Source organism: Clupea harengus, chromosome 7, assembly GCF_900700415.2.
Source record: "Clupea harengus chromosome 7, Ch_v2.0.2, whole genome shotgun sequence".
NCBI lineage: Eukaryota > Metazoa > Chordata > Actinopteri > Clupeiformes > Clupeidae > Clupea > Clupea harengus.
This window is the reverse complement of record NC_045158.1, coordinates 14,100,298-14,113,838: the sequence shown is the minus strand read 5'-3', so window position 1 is coordinate 14,113,838 and position 13,541 is coordinate 14,100,298. Positions and strand designations below refer to the sequence as shown.

The window sequence follows — 13,541 nt, the reverse complement described above, 5'->3', positions numbered from 1 at the left end:
AACTGGAGCTTTTGGACGACAACTGAAAGGCACTGTGTTCCTGCCAAAGTAGGTGTGGACATGGAGTACTCCAGTCACGTCTCTCGACAGACACCGATCGGGGAAACAACTGTAATCTCTTTAAACAGGCGCGGTGTGCCCGAAATCCTCTTACACTTCACAGTGTGACACAATGCCGCCACGGCAGCAAACAAACAGCCAAGCCCTGGCTAATCCTATTGAATAATGTAGAAGTCTGCAAAGAAAGTGGCATTTTTTTTTTGCATTTGTTGGGTTCTTTCGTCCCCCGCAACTAGCCCCCCCCTCTTCGTTTCTCTGGCTCTCACTGGTCTGTTGCGGTGTGAGTGGCTGTGACAGCTCTGAGTCGAGGCCCTGCACGCTCAGCTGCACCGCTGCACTGAAGTGGCCACGGGGAGAGGAGAGGAGACAGGAGGAGAGGAGAGGAGAGGAGAAAGGAGCGATCAACCCACGCGGATCTGACAAACCCACTGTGGAATGTTCCAGTAGCAATGCGACTGCTGCTAGCCCAGAGAACCCCCGTGGCTAGGAACACACATGCGCACATACACGCACACACACACGCACACGAACACAACAACCCACAAAAAAACACACCCACACACATGCATACAGAGAGAGAGAGAGATAGAGAGAGAAAGAGAGAGAGGGAGAGAAAAAAAGAAAACACAGACAGAAACATACACCAGAACGCATGCACTTTTCCCAGAGCCACACATACTCAGAGATCCACACAGACACACATATCACATACTCCCCTCACTTCCGCACAGACACACTCTCAGACCACGTGGGCATGTTTTGATGGAACTGCCACTGGGTTAGATTACAAGGATCAAAAGGCAAGTGGGTCATACTAGCGGTTGAGATCTCTAAAGCACTAGACACAGTGGCAATTACACGACAGAGGGGCAATCTCCCACTTTAATGGCAACATTCCCCCCACAATTCTCATCTGACACACAAAGAGAGAATGTCCTTTACTGCGACCGGACCTCCTCTTTCGAGTTCACCTCCAGCAACACATGCTCGGCAGAGGAAGACCTTTTAAAAGCCACTTGGGGCATTAGTAGTGGCTTAAAAAAAAAAAACACATCTGACAAAAAATGGGGTTTAGCGCTTGTTGTCTCGGCAACGGGTGATGTTCACACCCTTTTCCTGTGTTCATAACAGGAAAACCACATGTTCTCTTCTCCCCCTCATGTGAATACAGTGAGAGAGAGAGATGGGCTCACTGGGTGGCACGCAGGTTTGAAAAGGGAGGTGGTGGGGACACACAAACAGAGGCTGTGCACATTAGAGATGTGAGGGACATCCACCATCTCTTCATCTGGCTATGAAGTCACTCAGGAAATGAGTTGACCTCAGGCCAAACAGATACTATCAGTTAATTCAGTCTCTTGGCTGTGGCAAAAATCAGTTTGAGATTGAGGTTTTAGATATTCTAAATCATCATTATTAACATATATAGTCACAAAATATCACCAAAATCAAATGTATTCATCTCTCATCTCTCTCTCAAACTGATTATATTTTTAGCCCATGGAAAAAATGGTGAACTGCTCATGTACATGTAGTTTGAGAGGGGGTAGAAGTCACAAAAAGATTTCTCTATGTCATTGGAGCTGCACAATAGAGGCACTGGAAGTTCCGATTTGGCTAATCATTAACCACAAATCCAGGGGGCCTTAGAGGGAAACTGGCCAGCCTTGTGTACTTGTGTGGTATGTGTGTTTCTGCACCTTCATTTCCTGGGGTTTGGAACTCAAAACAAAGCCTGCATTTTATAACTCACTGTGACCCTTGTGTCTGTATTGAGTGAATGATCAAAAGCCTCAGGGGGGGGAGAGAGAAAAGTAAAGAAAAAAAAGCCAGCATTACAACATTTAAATGGAATTAAACATTCAGGGATTATGTCCACACCTCTTTGACCATTCCAATAAAGACTTGATTGCCATCATTGGTGTATCTAGTGGGTTTGCCACATGTAAGAAATATATTCATTTAATAAGATCGTTTGCTTTCCCTGTGTATGAACTATCCCTTTGATAATGACTTCAGCAGAGTGTGTGTCATAGCTGTGGCCTCCGTTATTTGGTTTATGGGCAGGTAATTGGGTCTAATGTGATAACATACGTGGAGTCCCAGTGTGTGGCTAGGCCTCTTTGCCCTTTTGCCTTAACAAAGGTCACGTCTTACCAGTGTGTCGTCACTGCGCGCCACGCTGATGTTGCTTCTGGACAGGAAGGAGCGCGACAGACGGTTACACAGTGAGATGAGCCGCACGGATTGCTGCGGAGAGAGAGAGAGAGAGGGAGGGGGGGGGCGGGGGGTTGAGGGAAATAGTGTTGCATACAGAATGACATGAGGCCATGATTCAGAATAACACAGCACACCCAATGGGAACAGAAGTATAAATGAACAGACCGGATTTTAATCCTATTATCCTTCTGAATAACACAAACTAACAAGTTTTTCCCCCTCAACCACTGTGCCTGGCAGCTCTGTAAATATGTATGAATCCTGCTTCAGCATCAACATTGTGGCTCAGTGACATTGTGGTGTGATTCTAGCGTGTTTGAGCAATGCTTGACAACCATCAACTAGATCCTCTCTAATGAGACCACATTTTGAGCTCAATGCCTAGATTTTGTGTGTAACGGCAGTACTAGTGTGTGTCTGTGTGTGTGTGTGTGTGTGAGAGAGAGAGTATGTGTGTCTATGTGTCTTTCTGTCCATCTTTCTATCTTTCCACCCATCCTTCCTGCAATCACTTGTCACGTACAACCTGTAACTGGAACACTGAGAAAAGAAATCCATTCCACAAACTCTCTAGAATCAATGTTCACTCTGAAGGGTATTCTGCAGATTTCATCCACTGTGTATTATTTTTTCTGAAGTGTACAATTTCTAAACCAATCACTATCCCAAGCATCGAGAAAACCTTGAAAGTACAATTGTATGACGTCAGTGGGATCGAGCTGAAAACACACCTTCCATTTTCTCCGGGCTGCAAACTTCTTGAACTTCTCCATATTCACTGCAGACTCCTTTCTGCTAAGTGCCTGTTGTGTGTCCTTTGGCTGGAACAGGTGGGGGGATGGGGGGCAGACAATGAGATTCAACACTAGGAAATCGTTTCCTTTTCAAAATTATTTTCATACAACAAACAAATGACTCAATACACAAACAACCCAGACCTTGATCCAGGGATGCTGAAGGCTGTCCTGAATCGTCATTCTTTTTCTGCAGGGTAAGGTAAGACAAACTGTAAGAATTGTACTTTTTACATTTGCTGTTTGTATTAGAAAGACAAAATGCAGTGGGCAAGTTGTATTTAAGAAGAACAAAAATAACACTGATTTTGGATTCTAGTGACAAACACCTCACAAAGGTAGTGAGATAGGACCCGTGAAATATACATTATGTAAGAGGGAGCGGTTGTACAGGTTTCATGTCCAGATTTTCTTTTCAGCACATCATACATTATCAGCAGACAAAGCATTATTCCCAGGCGTGATGCATTTTTTAAGAGCACTGCTGTGTGGGCTGGCCTTGCCATTGTGTTGTAACGAGTGCAGCCAGCTAACTTCCATGTTCTTCTTCCCCGTCAACACCCTGGAGGAACTGACTGAGAACGACAGAGTCGACCGACTGGACGGGTGACCGGTGAGAGATGGCACACCACAGTCTGGTCTGCGGGGGAGCCGACGCAAGTGCACAAACCAATCAGGAAGTGCTGTGGTCAAAGGCTTTCATGGACACACTCCTTGTTCCTGTTTGGCTGCTTTGCTGTGCGCAGTATCTGTGTGTTTCTCCTATTTAGTGGTGTGAACTTCGTGATATGGGTGATTACACGCTATATCACACGCTGCTGGCTCAACACTTTCACTTTTTAGTGGTTTCCTATAGCTGCCTCTTTTAAATGGCAACTAGTTGTTTTTACAGTGGTTTTTTACATGGTCAACTCAAGAGTTAATCTCTGGCCTCAAAGCCAATGTATTTGGTGGGAAGGGGGGGGGAGGATCTTACTTGGGATCTTTGATCAGCAGCCTATTGATGAAGTCTTTGGCCAGGGTACTGGTGTTGCTGAAGTACTCCTCGTCGAACTCATAGTCCACCGCAGACACGTTGGCCAGGGTCTCCTGTTTGTTGTCTCCGAGGAATGGCGATGCACCACTCAGACTGTTGGGAGTGGGGAGGGGGGGGGAAAGGAAGTGTTGTGATCATTTCCCTCCTTTGTATGCAGTCATGTCATTGAGCTTAAGTAAGAACATAGGCCATGTAGGATCGTAGCCATCATCAATCTCAACCTATAATTACCTACAATTTAATTATAGAAATCCAACTCCCAAGGGTCCACAAGCGAGGCCTTTTATTAAAGTGTGACTAAATAACTTGCGTCTGTGTTTGGTCAAGATGGCAGAATATCAAGTAGGGAATTACGAGTCAAATGCAAGTGAGTAAATCCCAACTGGCTCGTGCACAATCTGCCCCCGTCTGTGCTTTGGTGTTTACTGTACGGCAGGAATTTTAAGCAGTGTGGGGGGGGATTTGCCCTGATAAGCATTTTCACACGTCCACGGCTCAACACCGTTCTTGGGGTTAATTAATTTCTTTGTAATAAAAGAAAGACTCATTCTGGTGATGTTCGCTCTTGGGCAGAGGGTCTGTGTGGAAATGAGCGCTGACTCTGGGAAAGAGAAGACAACTATGGCTTTTCTTGTGCTCCCTCTTGGACTCCCCCTTATCGCCGAGGCGACTAATTAAAGAAGGTTCTCTGCCAATCGTCAGTACGTGGCGGGGGTTAAGCGAACGCAACTCCTTTTTTTAGTTTTTTTTTGCTGAAATCTGCATTTCTTAAATTATGGTTGCGTGGCAGCTGCAGTGAAGAATCACACAGCCAATTAACTCGTTCGACCGTGGGCAGAGCACGACAGGCATGAATGGAGGGAGAATGGGAGGAGGAGGAGGAAAAACAGAGATGAAAAGAAGGGAAAAAATAAGAGGGGGAAAAACACCTGAGAAAAAGAGCGTGGATGGTGGTGATAATAGCCTGATGTCAGGCACTATTTTTACACAGGCGGTGAGGGTGGATGGGAGGAGGGTCTGAAACTACAGAGACATGGAGACGCCAGGCTAAGGAACGACCACAGCTCAGGACCCAGGAGAGGGGGAGGAGAAAGATGAGAGACAGGACAAATGAGGAGACTACATGATAGAGATGTGAGAAAGATGGAGGGTGAGTGGGTGGCATGAGGCAGACAAGAAGTCTGGTGGCAAGAAAGAGAGAGAGAGAGAAAGAAAGAGAGAGAGAGGGAGGGAAAGAGAGAGAGAGAGGCAGGAAGAAAATTCAGGAGGAAAGACAGACAGACAGGAAGCTTGAGTGAGAAGGAGGGGGAGAGGACAGAAGGAACATTGGACAACAGGAAAGAGGAAGCGATTAATGTACAGCAGCAGCTCTGTGAGGAGCAGAGAAGTGGGAGGAGGGGAGAAGAGAGGGAATAAGGGGGTGGAGGAAGAGGAGGATAAGAAGGGGGTGAGGATGTGGAGAGATGAGAGGGAGGGAAGGGTAGGCGGAAAGAAGAGGAAGCTCATGGGCATTACAGGGTCATGACAAGGCCAAGGGGTGTGTGAATGTGTGTGTGTTTGTTTATGCGGATATGAGACCAGGCAACCGAATGCTTATCGTCAGCAGACACCTGAGAGAAGAGGCTCTGGTTTTCCTCACCGGGCTGACTCCTCCCTCTGGGCTCTTATCTGCTAAACACAAAACTGAAGCCCACAGACACACACAGCCCTACTTCAGCTCCGTCAAGAGCACGCACAACACACACACACACACACACACACACACACACACACACACACACACACACACACACACACACACACACACACACACACACACACACACACACACACACACACACACACACACACACACACACACACACACCCCTTCAGATCTAATAGCAGCACACAGACCCACTGCTCCCTTTAAATCCATCATGAATACACACCAACACTCAGCCCTCCTCCTAGCCTGTTGAAGGGCTTGGGCCTAGGCTGAGTGATCCGCTGCACACAGGGCAACTTTAGAATGGCCAGGGGGGGAAAGAGCCTGAGTGGACCCAGCTATTAGACACGGCACCAATACTGCATCAGCATGGCAATCAATGCTTCACTTAACCCTCCCTCCACTCCGTGGGAACCCCCAACAACACACAGCAGATTTTCCATTTAGGGAAAACAACAAGTGGGCACATGCACCGGCAATGTAACCACCGCACTAAAGACTTTCTCCCTCACCCCACAAATGATTTACAGCTTGCTGCGCTGCTGCTGATCATAATCGCGCGTCGAGTTTTATTTCCCTGCTTTGTATAACGGCACCACAATTACGCACAAGGCTTTGGTCGTGGAGCCAATTGGGAGATGCACAATACACACGTAGCTCACACGACGCACTGTGCTAAATCATTGTTGCTGCTCCAGACATGAATAAATGAATACTTACAGTATGTAAGTTATCACGCCGACACTCCTGCGATGCAATAAACAAGGGAAGAGAGAGAGAAGGGAAGGAAACAAACAGAGTTAAATGGAGAAATGATAACACATGAGTAATAGCAGTGAGTGAGCGGAGAGAAACATTAGCACAACATTAGCACTCACCACATGTCTGCCTCCAGGCCAAGGGGCTCGTAGTTCACCACTTCTGGAGCTGTGCAATCACACACGCAGACACGCACACACACACACACACACACAAAATAGCTTAGACAGTTACATTTGTTAAACATATGAACATTTCAGGCTTCATGAGTCTCAGATATTCTATTTATAGCCTGACAAAGAGTCATAAATCTAGAAAGAAATGACTAAATAGACGATAACTGCCTTTCATATATCAGTTCCAATTGTGCTTCATCTAAATATCAATGAGGCCCCATGTGCCCTCGGAGTGGCTGCTTAGGGAGACAGTTAGGCCGTCTGCTGCGTGTTTGTCTTCTGCATATTTGGTGGCCCCTTGCCACTCCCGTGACGTGCCATCCTCTGCCACCTGGTGCCCTCCTGCTCCGGGGCTTGTGACAGTAACTGAATGGGCATGGAGCGGGTGGATGTAGGAATATTGGGACAATGGGGCCTGTCTATGGGGCAGCTGCCTGGCCCAGTGTCTCTCTTCAGTTCATCTGCAGGACGATTTGCGCTGGAGTCTATTATCTCCTCTGTCTCATTGCTCCCCGCTGGCACCACTGGCCATGGTTCAGAGAGGGCTAGACGAGGACCGCCAGAGAGAGAGAGAGAGGGGGGGGGGGGAGAGAGAGAAAGACAGAGAGGGATGGAGAGAGAGAGACAGAGAGGGAGGGAGAGAGAGAGACAGAGAGGGAGGGAGGGAGAGAGAGAGGAAGGGAGGGAGGAAGAAAGAGACAGAGGGAGGGAGAGAGAGAGAGAGGGAGGGAGGGAGGGAGAAAGAGACAGGGGGAGGGAGGGAGAGGGAGAGAGAGAGAGAGAGAGGCAAAGGCAGAGTAAAAAGCAAGCGAGAGAGGACTGGGCCAAGGGACCACTAACTCAGCCGCTTAATTTGGACTGATTCTGTGGAAGTATAAATGGGTGCCAAACCTGATATACAACCTTACGAAAGTGTTCATAAATAGATCAGAGCACACTGCCTGTCAAATATACTGCTTTCCCCCCTAAAAAGTCATGTTAGTGGGAGGATGCCCTAAATGCTCTAATGGACTCCTAAGCTTTCCTCATGACCAGATGATCAGTGGAAGCCACTGACCTACAAACTCCGGAGTTCCGAAAATGTTTTTGAATTCGTTGCCAAAATCAATCTTGTGGGCCAGACCAAAGTCAATGAGCTTAATGCGCGGGTGTGGTGCCGAACGGTTCAGCAGCATGATGTTCTCCGGCTATGAAGGAGAGAAAGAAAGAAAGAATGAATGAAAGAGGGGGAGGGGGAGAAAAAGACAGGGGAGAATGAGACAGCAAAAGAAAAGACAAAATGAAAAGGGTATTGGAGAGAGGGAGATGGAAAGGCATATGTTAGTCATTGAACAGGGTCAGGAAATAAGCCATCACGCATGGAAATCACATGCAAACCTGAGGAAGTGTTCTCTAGAAAGCAATACTCCAGCCAGGTCTCACTGCAAGGGCTCCCAAAACACAACTTGCATGGAAATTATGCTTTCTTTTTCACTTATTCTGTCCTCTTCCACCTATTTTGGCCCACTAGACTGCTTTCAAACATTTGAGAGGATATGGCATATAATCCTGTGTAAAGTTTAGGTAGAAAACAAACATCTCTAGAAGATCATAATAATCAATTAGATATGCAAATGTGTGTTCACCTGTATTTTAGGCCATTTACAGTTCGTCTTCTCTTTCTCTCTCTCTTTCTCAAGAATTTGCCTCGTTACCCGATTTACCTGTTCCATGACCTAATTACGCTAGCTTTGGCTCGCTAACAGGGAAGTGCTGCGCACCTGACCACAGAGTGCAGATGAGCGCATTACACAGTGGCATGTTTCAGTCTGACTCAGAAGCACATAACAATGTCAAGGACAATCAAAGATATAGAGGGATAACATGACCTGGTGCCAGTATTCTTATTGATTTGTTGTGGCTGGCTGGTTGGTTTTAGAGCGGCTAATAACTAGCACTGAGCAGCTGCATAGATGTGACTGCTGCGCTGGTGTGGTGGACAGGGGTTATGAAGCTCACCTTCAGGTCAAAGTGGGCAATGCGTTTGGCGTGCAGGTAGAGGACCCCGTCCAGGATCTGCTTGAGGAACTCGGTGGCCTCCTCCTCTGTCAGTGACTCCTTCTCAGCCAGGAAGTCAAAGAGCTCTCCGCCGGCGACACTTCAGGGGATCACACACACACACATATCACAGAGGTCAAGGGTCACCAGTCATCCAGTTCAGATAGGCAGAAGCACTGTAACTATAGCCCCGTGTTTGCTCAGGAAAAGTAACTCAGTACAGAGTGTCAATCAGATCATCACACGACATCTACAAACTGCCATGTCTGTGCATGAAGCAGTGGCTTAGTCAAGGAAATAGAAATGCAGCACGCAAACTGAAAAGCCTAGTGTTAAGACTGCTGAGCTAGAGCCTTAGGGGGTCTTTCAACAGAGATGCAGCCAGCCCATCTGATTACAGCACACTAAGTGCTAAGTCTGCGGTTGACGGACGGTCAGTAATCACTGGTTTCATATGTTCCTGGAGGAAGCTTCTGTGTGTGTGTGTGTGTGTGTGTGTGTGCGTGCGTGCGGGTGTGTGTATGTATGTCTGCAAGTGTAAGTTTGCATGTGTGTGTGTGTGTGTGTGTGTGTGGTTATGTACATGTGTATATTTATGTGTATGTATGTGAGTGTATCTGAGTGTGTGTGTGTGTGTGCGTTTGTATGTACAGTATGTCTAGGGCTGGGTGGCCTTTTGGGGCCGGATCGTGGGCCTGTTTATTTAGCGGGAGGAGAAAGCTGTGTGGCAACATCGTAATAAAGCTCCGATTATAGAGCCGCTTGACTGGGCCCAGCCACGGCCACACAGCAACACAGCCACACATCCAGCCCAGCTGCAATAACAATCAGCAGGCAGAGATGTATCACTTACCCCCTACACAATAACACCACACACACACACTCACTCACACTCTCTGTCTGTCTCTCTCCATCTCTTTCTCTCTCTCTATCTCAGACACACACACACACACACACACACACACACACACACACACACACATTGATGATGCTTTGTAAGAGCAGGGGAAAAGGGTGAAATATAGAATAACTGAGAACAGAGCTGTGAAGTGGAGGATCTGAACATGAAACTTAAACTTGTTGAAATTCCAGGCTGCAGCACTGTGGTAGTGCCTTAGGGGCACTTAACCTGAGCCAAAAAAAATGGCAGCGCACTAATGGATAATATGTTACAAAATGAAAGCTGAGAATAACAGAAAGAAAACCTGCCATGGGGCTGTCCTGTTTAACAGTAAGCGTGACAGATCATGACATGCCAGACGACAACACTGAGGGTTGGGATTCTTCTAATCAAACAAAGAAAATAAACAAAGGACTACACAATTATTCTTGTCATGGAAACCACTGTTTGGGAAATGGTGGTCCCTGCTCAAAACCACAGAGAGTGATACTAACAGATTTTAGTTTCAAGTGAATCCTGTTGATACTGTTCAAATGACATGGACATCCGGCCCATAACAAGGAGGATGCAAGACTGAAAGTAAAAATGACTTTCATTAAAGTGTTACATAAAACAAGAGTGCTCCTTTCAACACCATATTCTCATGCACAACAAACCCGAATCGTGTTTGCACGACAAGCACGGTACTAATTCTTCAAACATGATTATAGAATTGGTAAGGATTACACAAATGAATGAATAAATCCATAAACTCAGTTCTCTCGGTTAACTCTGTTGTGTGGCACTGGGGTCAGTCTCTGTTTAACTTCCTCGACCATTTCTGTGACTTGCTTCCAACAATCCCCAAGCCCTGCCCCCCCCCAACATTTACTTGCCTTCACACAAACTCAACACACACTTAGAGTGTCAAAAGGTGTTTAATGCTCACAGCACTCAACGCTGCTGACATGGAGGTTAAACAAGGAACTGAGTGGGCCGTCTTCGGTGTTGATGTTGTGATAAAGAGAGTGTTCACAAGCTCACCTGGCCAGACCGGTTGGGCCACCGTTGTGCGGCGACATGTGTGGCTTCAGTTGCAACACTTACAGATGACTCACTCACATGAGATGTGAGACGATGGCAGAGAGCCGGCGTTTATGGACAAAGACTGAGTGACAGCTAAAGCTCCGTCTGTTTTTAATACTTCAGCTTCAGCACTGCAATTATCTGTCTACTCTCAAAATATTGCACAGATAACCTAAAAACACACCAGCTCACACCACTTCCTGAGTAGGCCTACAACACTGAACAGCTTTGGTTCCTCTAATTCATCACCACAGTTCCTCTAGCTGAAAACCCTATTCCTATCCCTGGAAGCCTTAGTTCCTATAGCATGAAACCTTAGTTCCTGCAATTCAAAGACTATAATGTACATTGACCCTGGGATGAAGGTGCTCTTAGGTGACACTCACAGCTCCAGGATGAGGATGACATCAGACTTGTTCTCGAAGACGTCGTGCAGTGTGATGACGTTGGTGTGCTGGATCTCCTTGAGGATGCCAACTTCGCGCTCGATGTCGTCCTTGGAGACCCCGCGGCGGCTGGACTTGCTGCGCCGCTTCTTGATGAATTTGGCGGCATACTCCGAGCCCGTGCTCCTCCTGCGGCATTTCCTCACCACCGCAAACTGACCGCTGCGGGGAAAGAAAGAAGATTAGTCAAGTGTCACACACACAAACACAAAACACACACCACACACACACCAGACACACAAACCACACACACACAATTAAAACTCCAAAAGAAAAGCCAAATGGTTTAAGTAAGGTTATTGCCACCATACACAAACACCTGTAAACATGCATACACACCATACAAAACTCTTTGTTGACACCATTTCCCCTACAGAACACAAATAAACCCTGCTCAGTCCCCAAAAAATGACACCTGCTATCTGTCACAACTGTTAGTTAGTTCAAGATTCAAAATCAAAGAGAAGCTAACTACATCCAGTGGGATTGGCTGACAGCTTGCATTAAGGTGTGAAGGAACAGTGGAAAACAGACTCTCGCTAAATCAGCAGAGCCCTGCAGCTTGCACCAGGCACTGTGGCATAGAGCAGTTAGCACAGTGTCCTCTCTGAGTCAAGACTCTGAGTAGCTGTACGCCATCCAAACCCCAAGCCAACGGTGGCAAGGACCTGCGGTGACCCGGGCTGCTCCAACGTTGGGAGATGGCGTGTCATTCTGGCACCTGTCACTGCATTGCTCGTCACTGTGCTCCTTCTCCGAGGGCTATGGGTAGACATTGTGTCCTCCTAATGCTTGATCTTAGGGGGCGATTTAACCATGTTTGTCCTTCACGCTGTCTTATGAATGCAGAGCAAGGTTTAAGCCTGTCACTACACGCATGTTCCATGTAACAGGTGAGACTGTTTGAATGTCCTCTTCTATCTGAGTGCTCCCCTGTTCTCCTGGTTGTGCTGGCTCATCATGTCTTATGCTTTCAGTGGATGGACGACTGAAAACTTTGCCATGCCAGATTTCATGAGAAGGTCATGAATTGCCGGCGCTGGCGTTATCAGCCAACAAGGGCGCTCATGCTGGGCTCTTCCCTCATACTTCCCTTCAGTCGTGACCCTGAGGTTAAGGGTCCTGAGCAACACACCCCCACATTGCCACCACTGGGCTTATTGTTTTTCTTACTTCCTGTTTTTTGTAACTCCCCACTTCCTCATTATAGAGCAATGAATCTGCCTTCGTAGACACTATCACAAACACATTGCCTAATGTACTGTACCTGCAATACAAAAGTGACTTGCTAAATATAAATGTCATATATAAATACTGACACGGAGAAGCAACTATAAGACACAACTACAGTACGTTCAACCACCTACAAGATCATAACTACAGGGGCAACGTAACACACAACCAGATGAATGCTAAGGCAATTGGGAGAGGATGCTGCTCATCGTGACCTTCTGAGAAGACAAGTGCTACTTAGACCAAAGAAAGAAGGCATAACTTCCACAATGGGGAGAAGCAAGCCGTCCCGTGGAGTGCTGTTTTCTCATGCTAATCTGAGTTACAGGGCCTCCATTCATCCTGCTTCTCACCTTTTGTCTGTCAGGCAGCAATCAGGCATAGAGACAGATACAGATACAAACAGGCCATTTGCATTTTATCTGTGGCCTTCTGAGCCTCTGCATAGGCAGAGGAGCCTGCATGCCAATGGGACACCAGAAAGAATGATGAGAGACAGAGAGACAGAGAGACACAGACAGACGGAGAGTGAGAGGTAGAAAAAAAGAGAAAGGGAGTTAGAGAGAGAAGACAGAAAGAGAGAGAGAGTGAGAAAGAGAGTGAGGGAAGGAGTGAGAGAGAAAGAAAGAAAGAAAGAAAGAAAGAAGGAAAGAAAGAGATGCTGTCACGAATTCCCCTGAATTCTAGTTTGTTTTCATCTGGTTTGTGTTCATGTATTATCATCATCTCCTGTCATTTCAGATCCGGCTACGCCCACATGCTCGGCAATCTCCTCATCTCTCTCACCTGTTAATCTCCGCCCATCCCTGCACCTGCAGCTCATCTCCGCATTAGGTTCTGTGTATTTATACCTGCCCACTATCATCTGTTCTTTGCCAGATTGTCTTGTGTGTTTTGCCAAGCTTTCCCGCGATTTGTATGTTAACCATAAACCTGATTACCCTGTGTTTAGACCTTGAACTGTACCTCGGATTCCGTTTTCTCTGCCTGCCCCTCGTCTGACTTGTCTGCTGTCTTATCTGATCTCCCGGTTTTGACCCTGCCTGCCTGTCCATCGTTTACGGATTACTCTGCCTGCTCCTTGTCGGATGGTTTGCTGAACGGGC

General features: G+C 46.9%; 1 protein-coding gene across 2 annotated transcripts in view; it reads right to left on the bottom strand.

Moving 5' to 3' along the window:
* Window positions 1-13,541, bottom strand: part of dapk1 (death-associated protein kinase 1) — a 57,989-nt gene that overhangs the window by 24,694 nt on the left and 19,754 nt on the right. For both annotated transcript variants that reach the window (XM_012828499.3, XM_031570610.2), the window contains exons 3-11: window positions 11,143-11,364; window positions 8,752-8,890; window positions 7,811-7,940; window positions 6,697-6,745; window positions 6,539-6,565; window positions 4,051-4,203; window positions 3,219-3,264; window positions 3,012-3,101; window positions 2,218-2,310 (exon numbers count right to left, since the gene is read on the bottom strand). In XM_012828499.3, coding sequence (XP_012683953.2) covers window positions 2,218-2,310; window positions 3,012-3,101; window positions 3,219-3,264; window positions 4,051-4,203; window positions 6,539-6,565; window positions 6,697-6,745; window positions 7,811-7,940; window positions 8,752-8,890; window positions 11,143-11,364 — 949 coding nt within the window. The remainder of the gene's footprint in view (window positions 1-2,217; window positions 2,311-3,011; window positions 3,102-3,218; window positions 3,265-4,050; window positions 4,204-6,538; window positions 6,566-6,696; window positions 6,746-7,810; window positions 7,941-8,751; window positions 8,891-11,142; window positions 11,365-13,541) is intronic.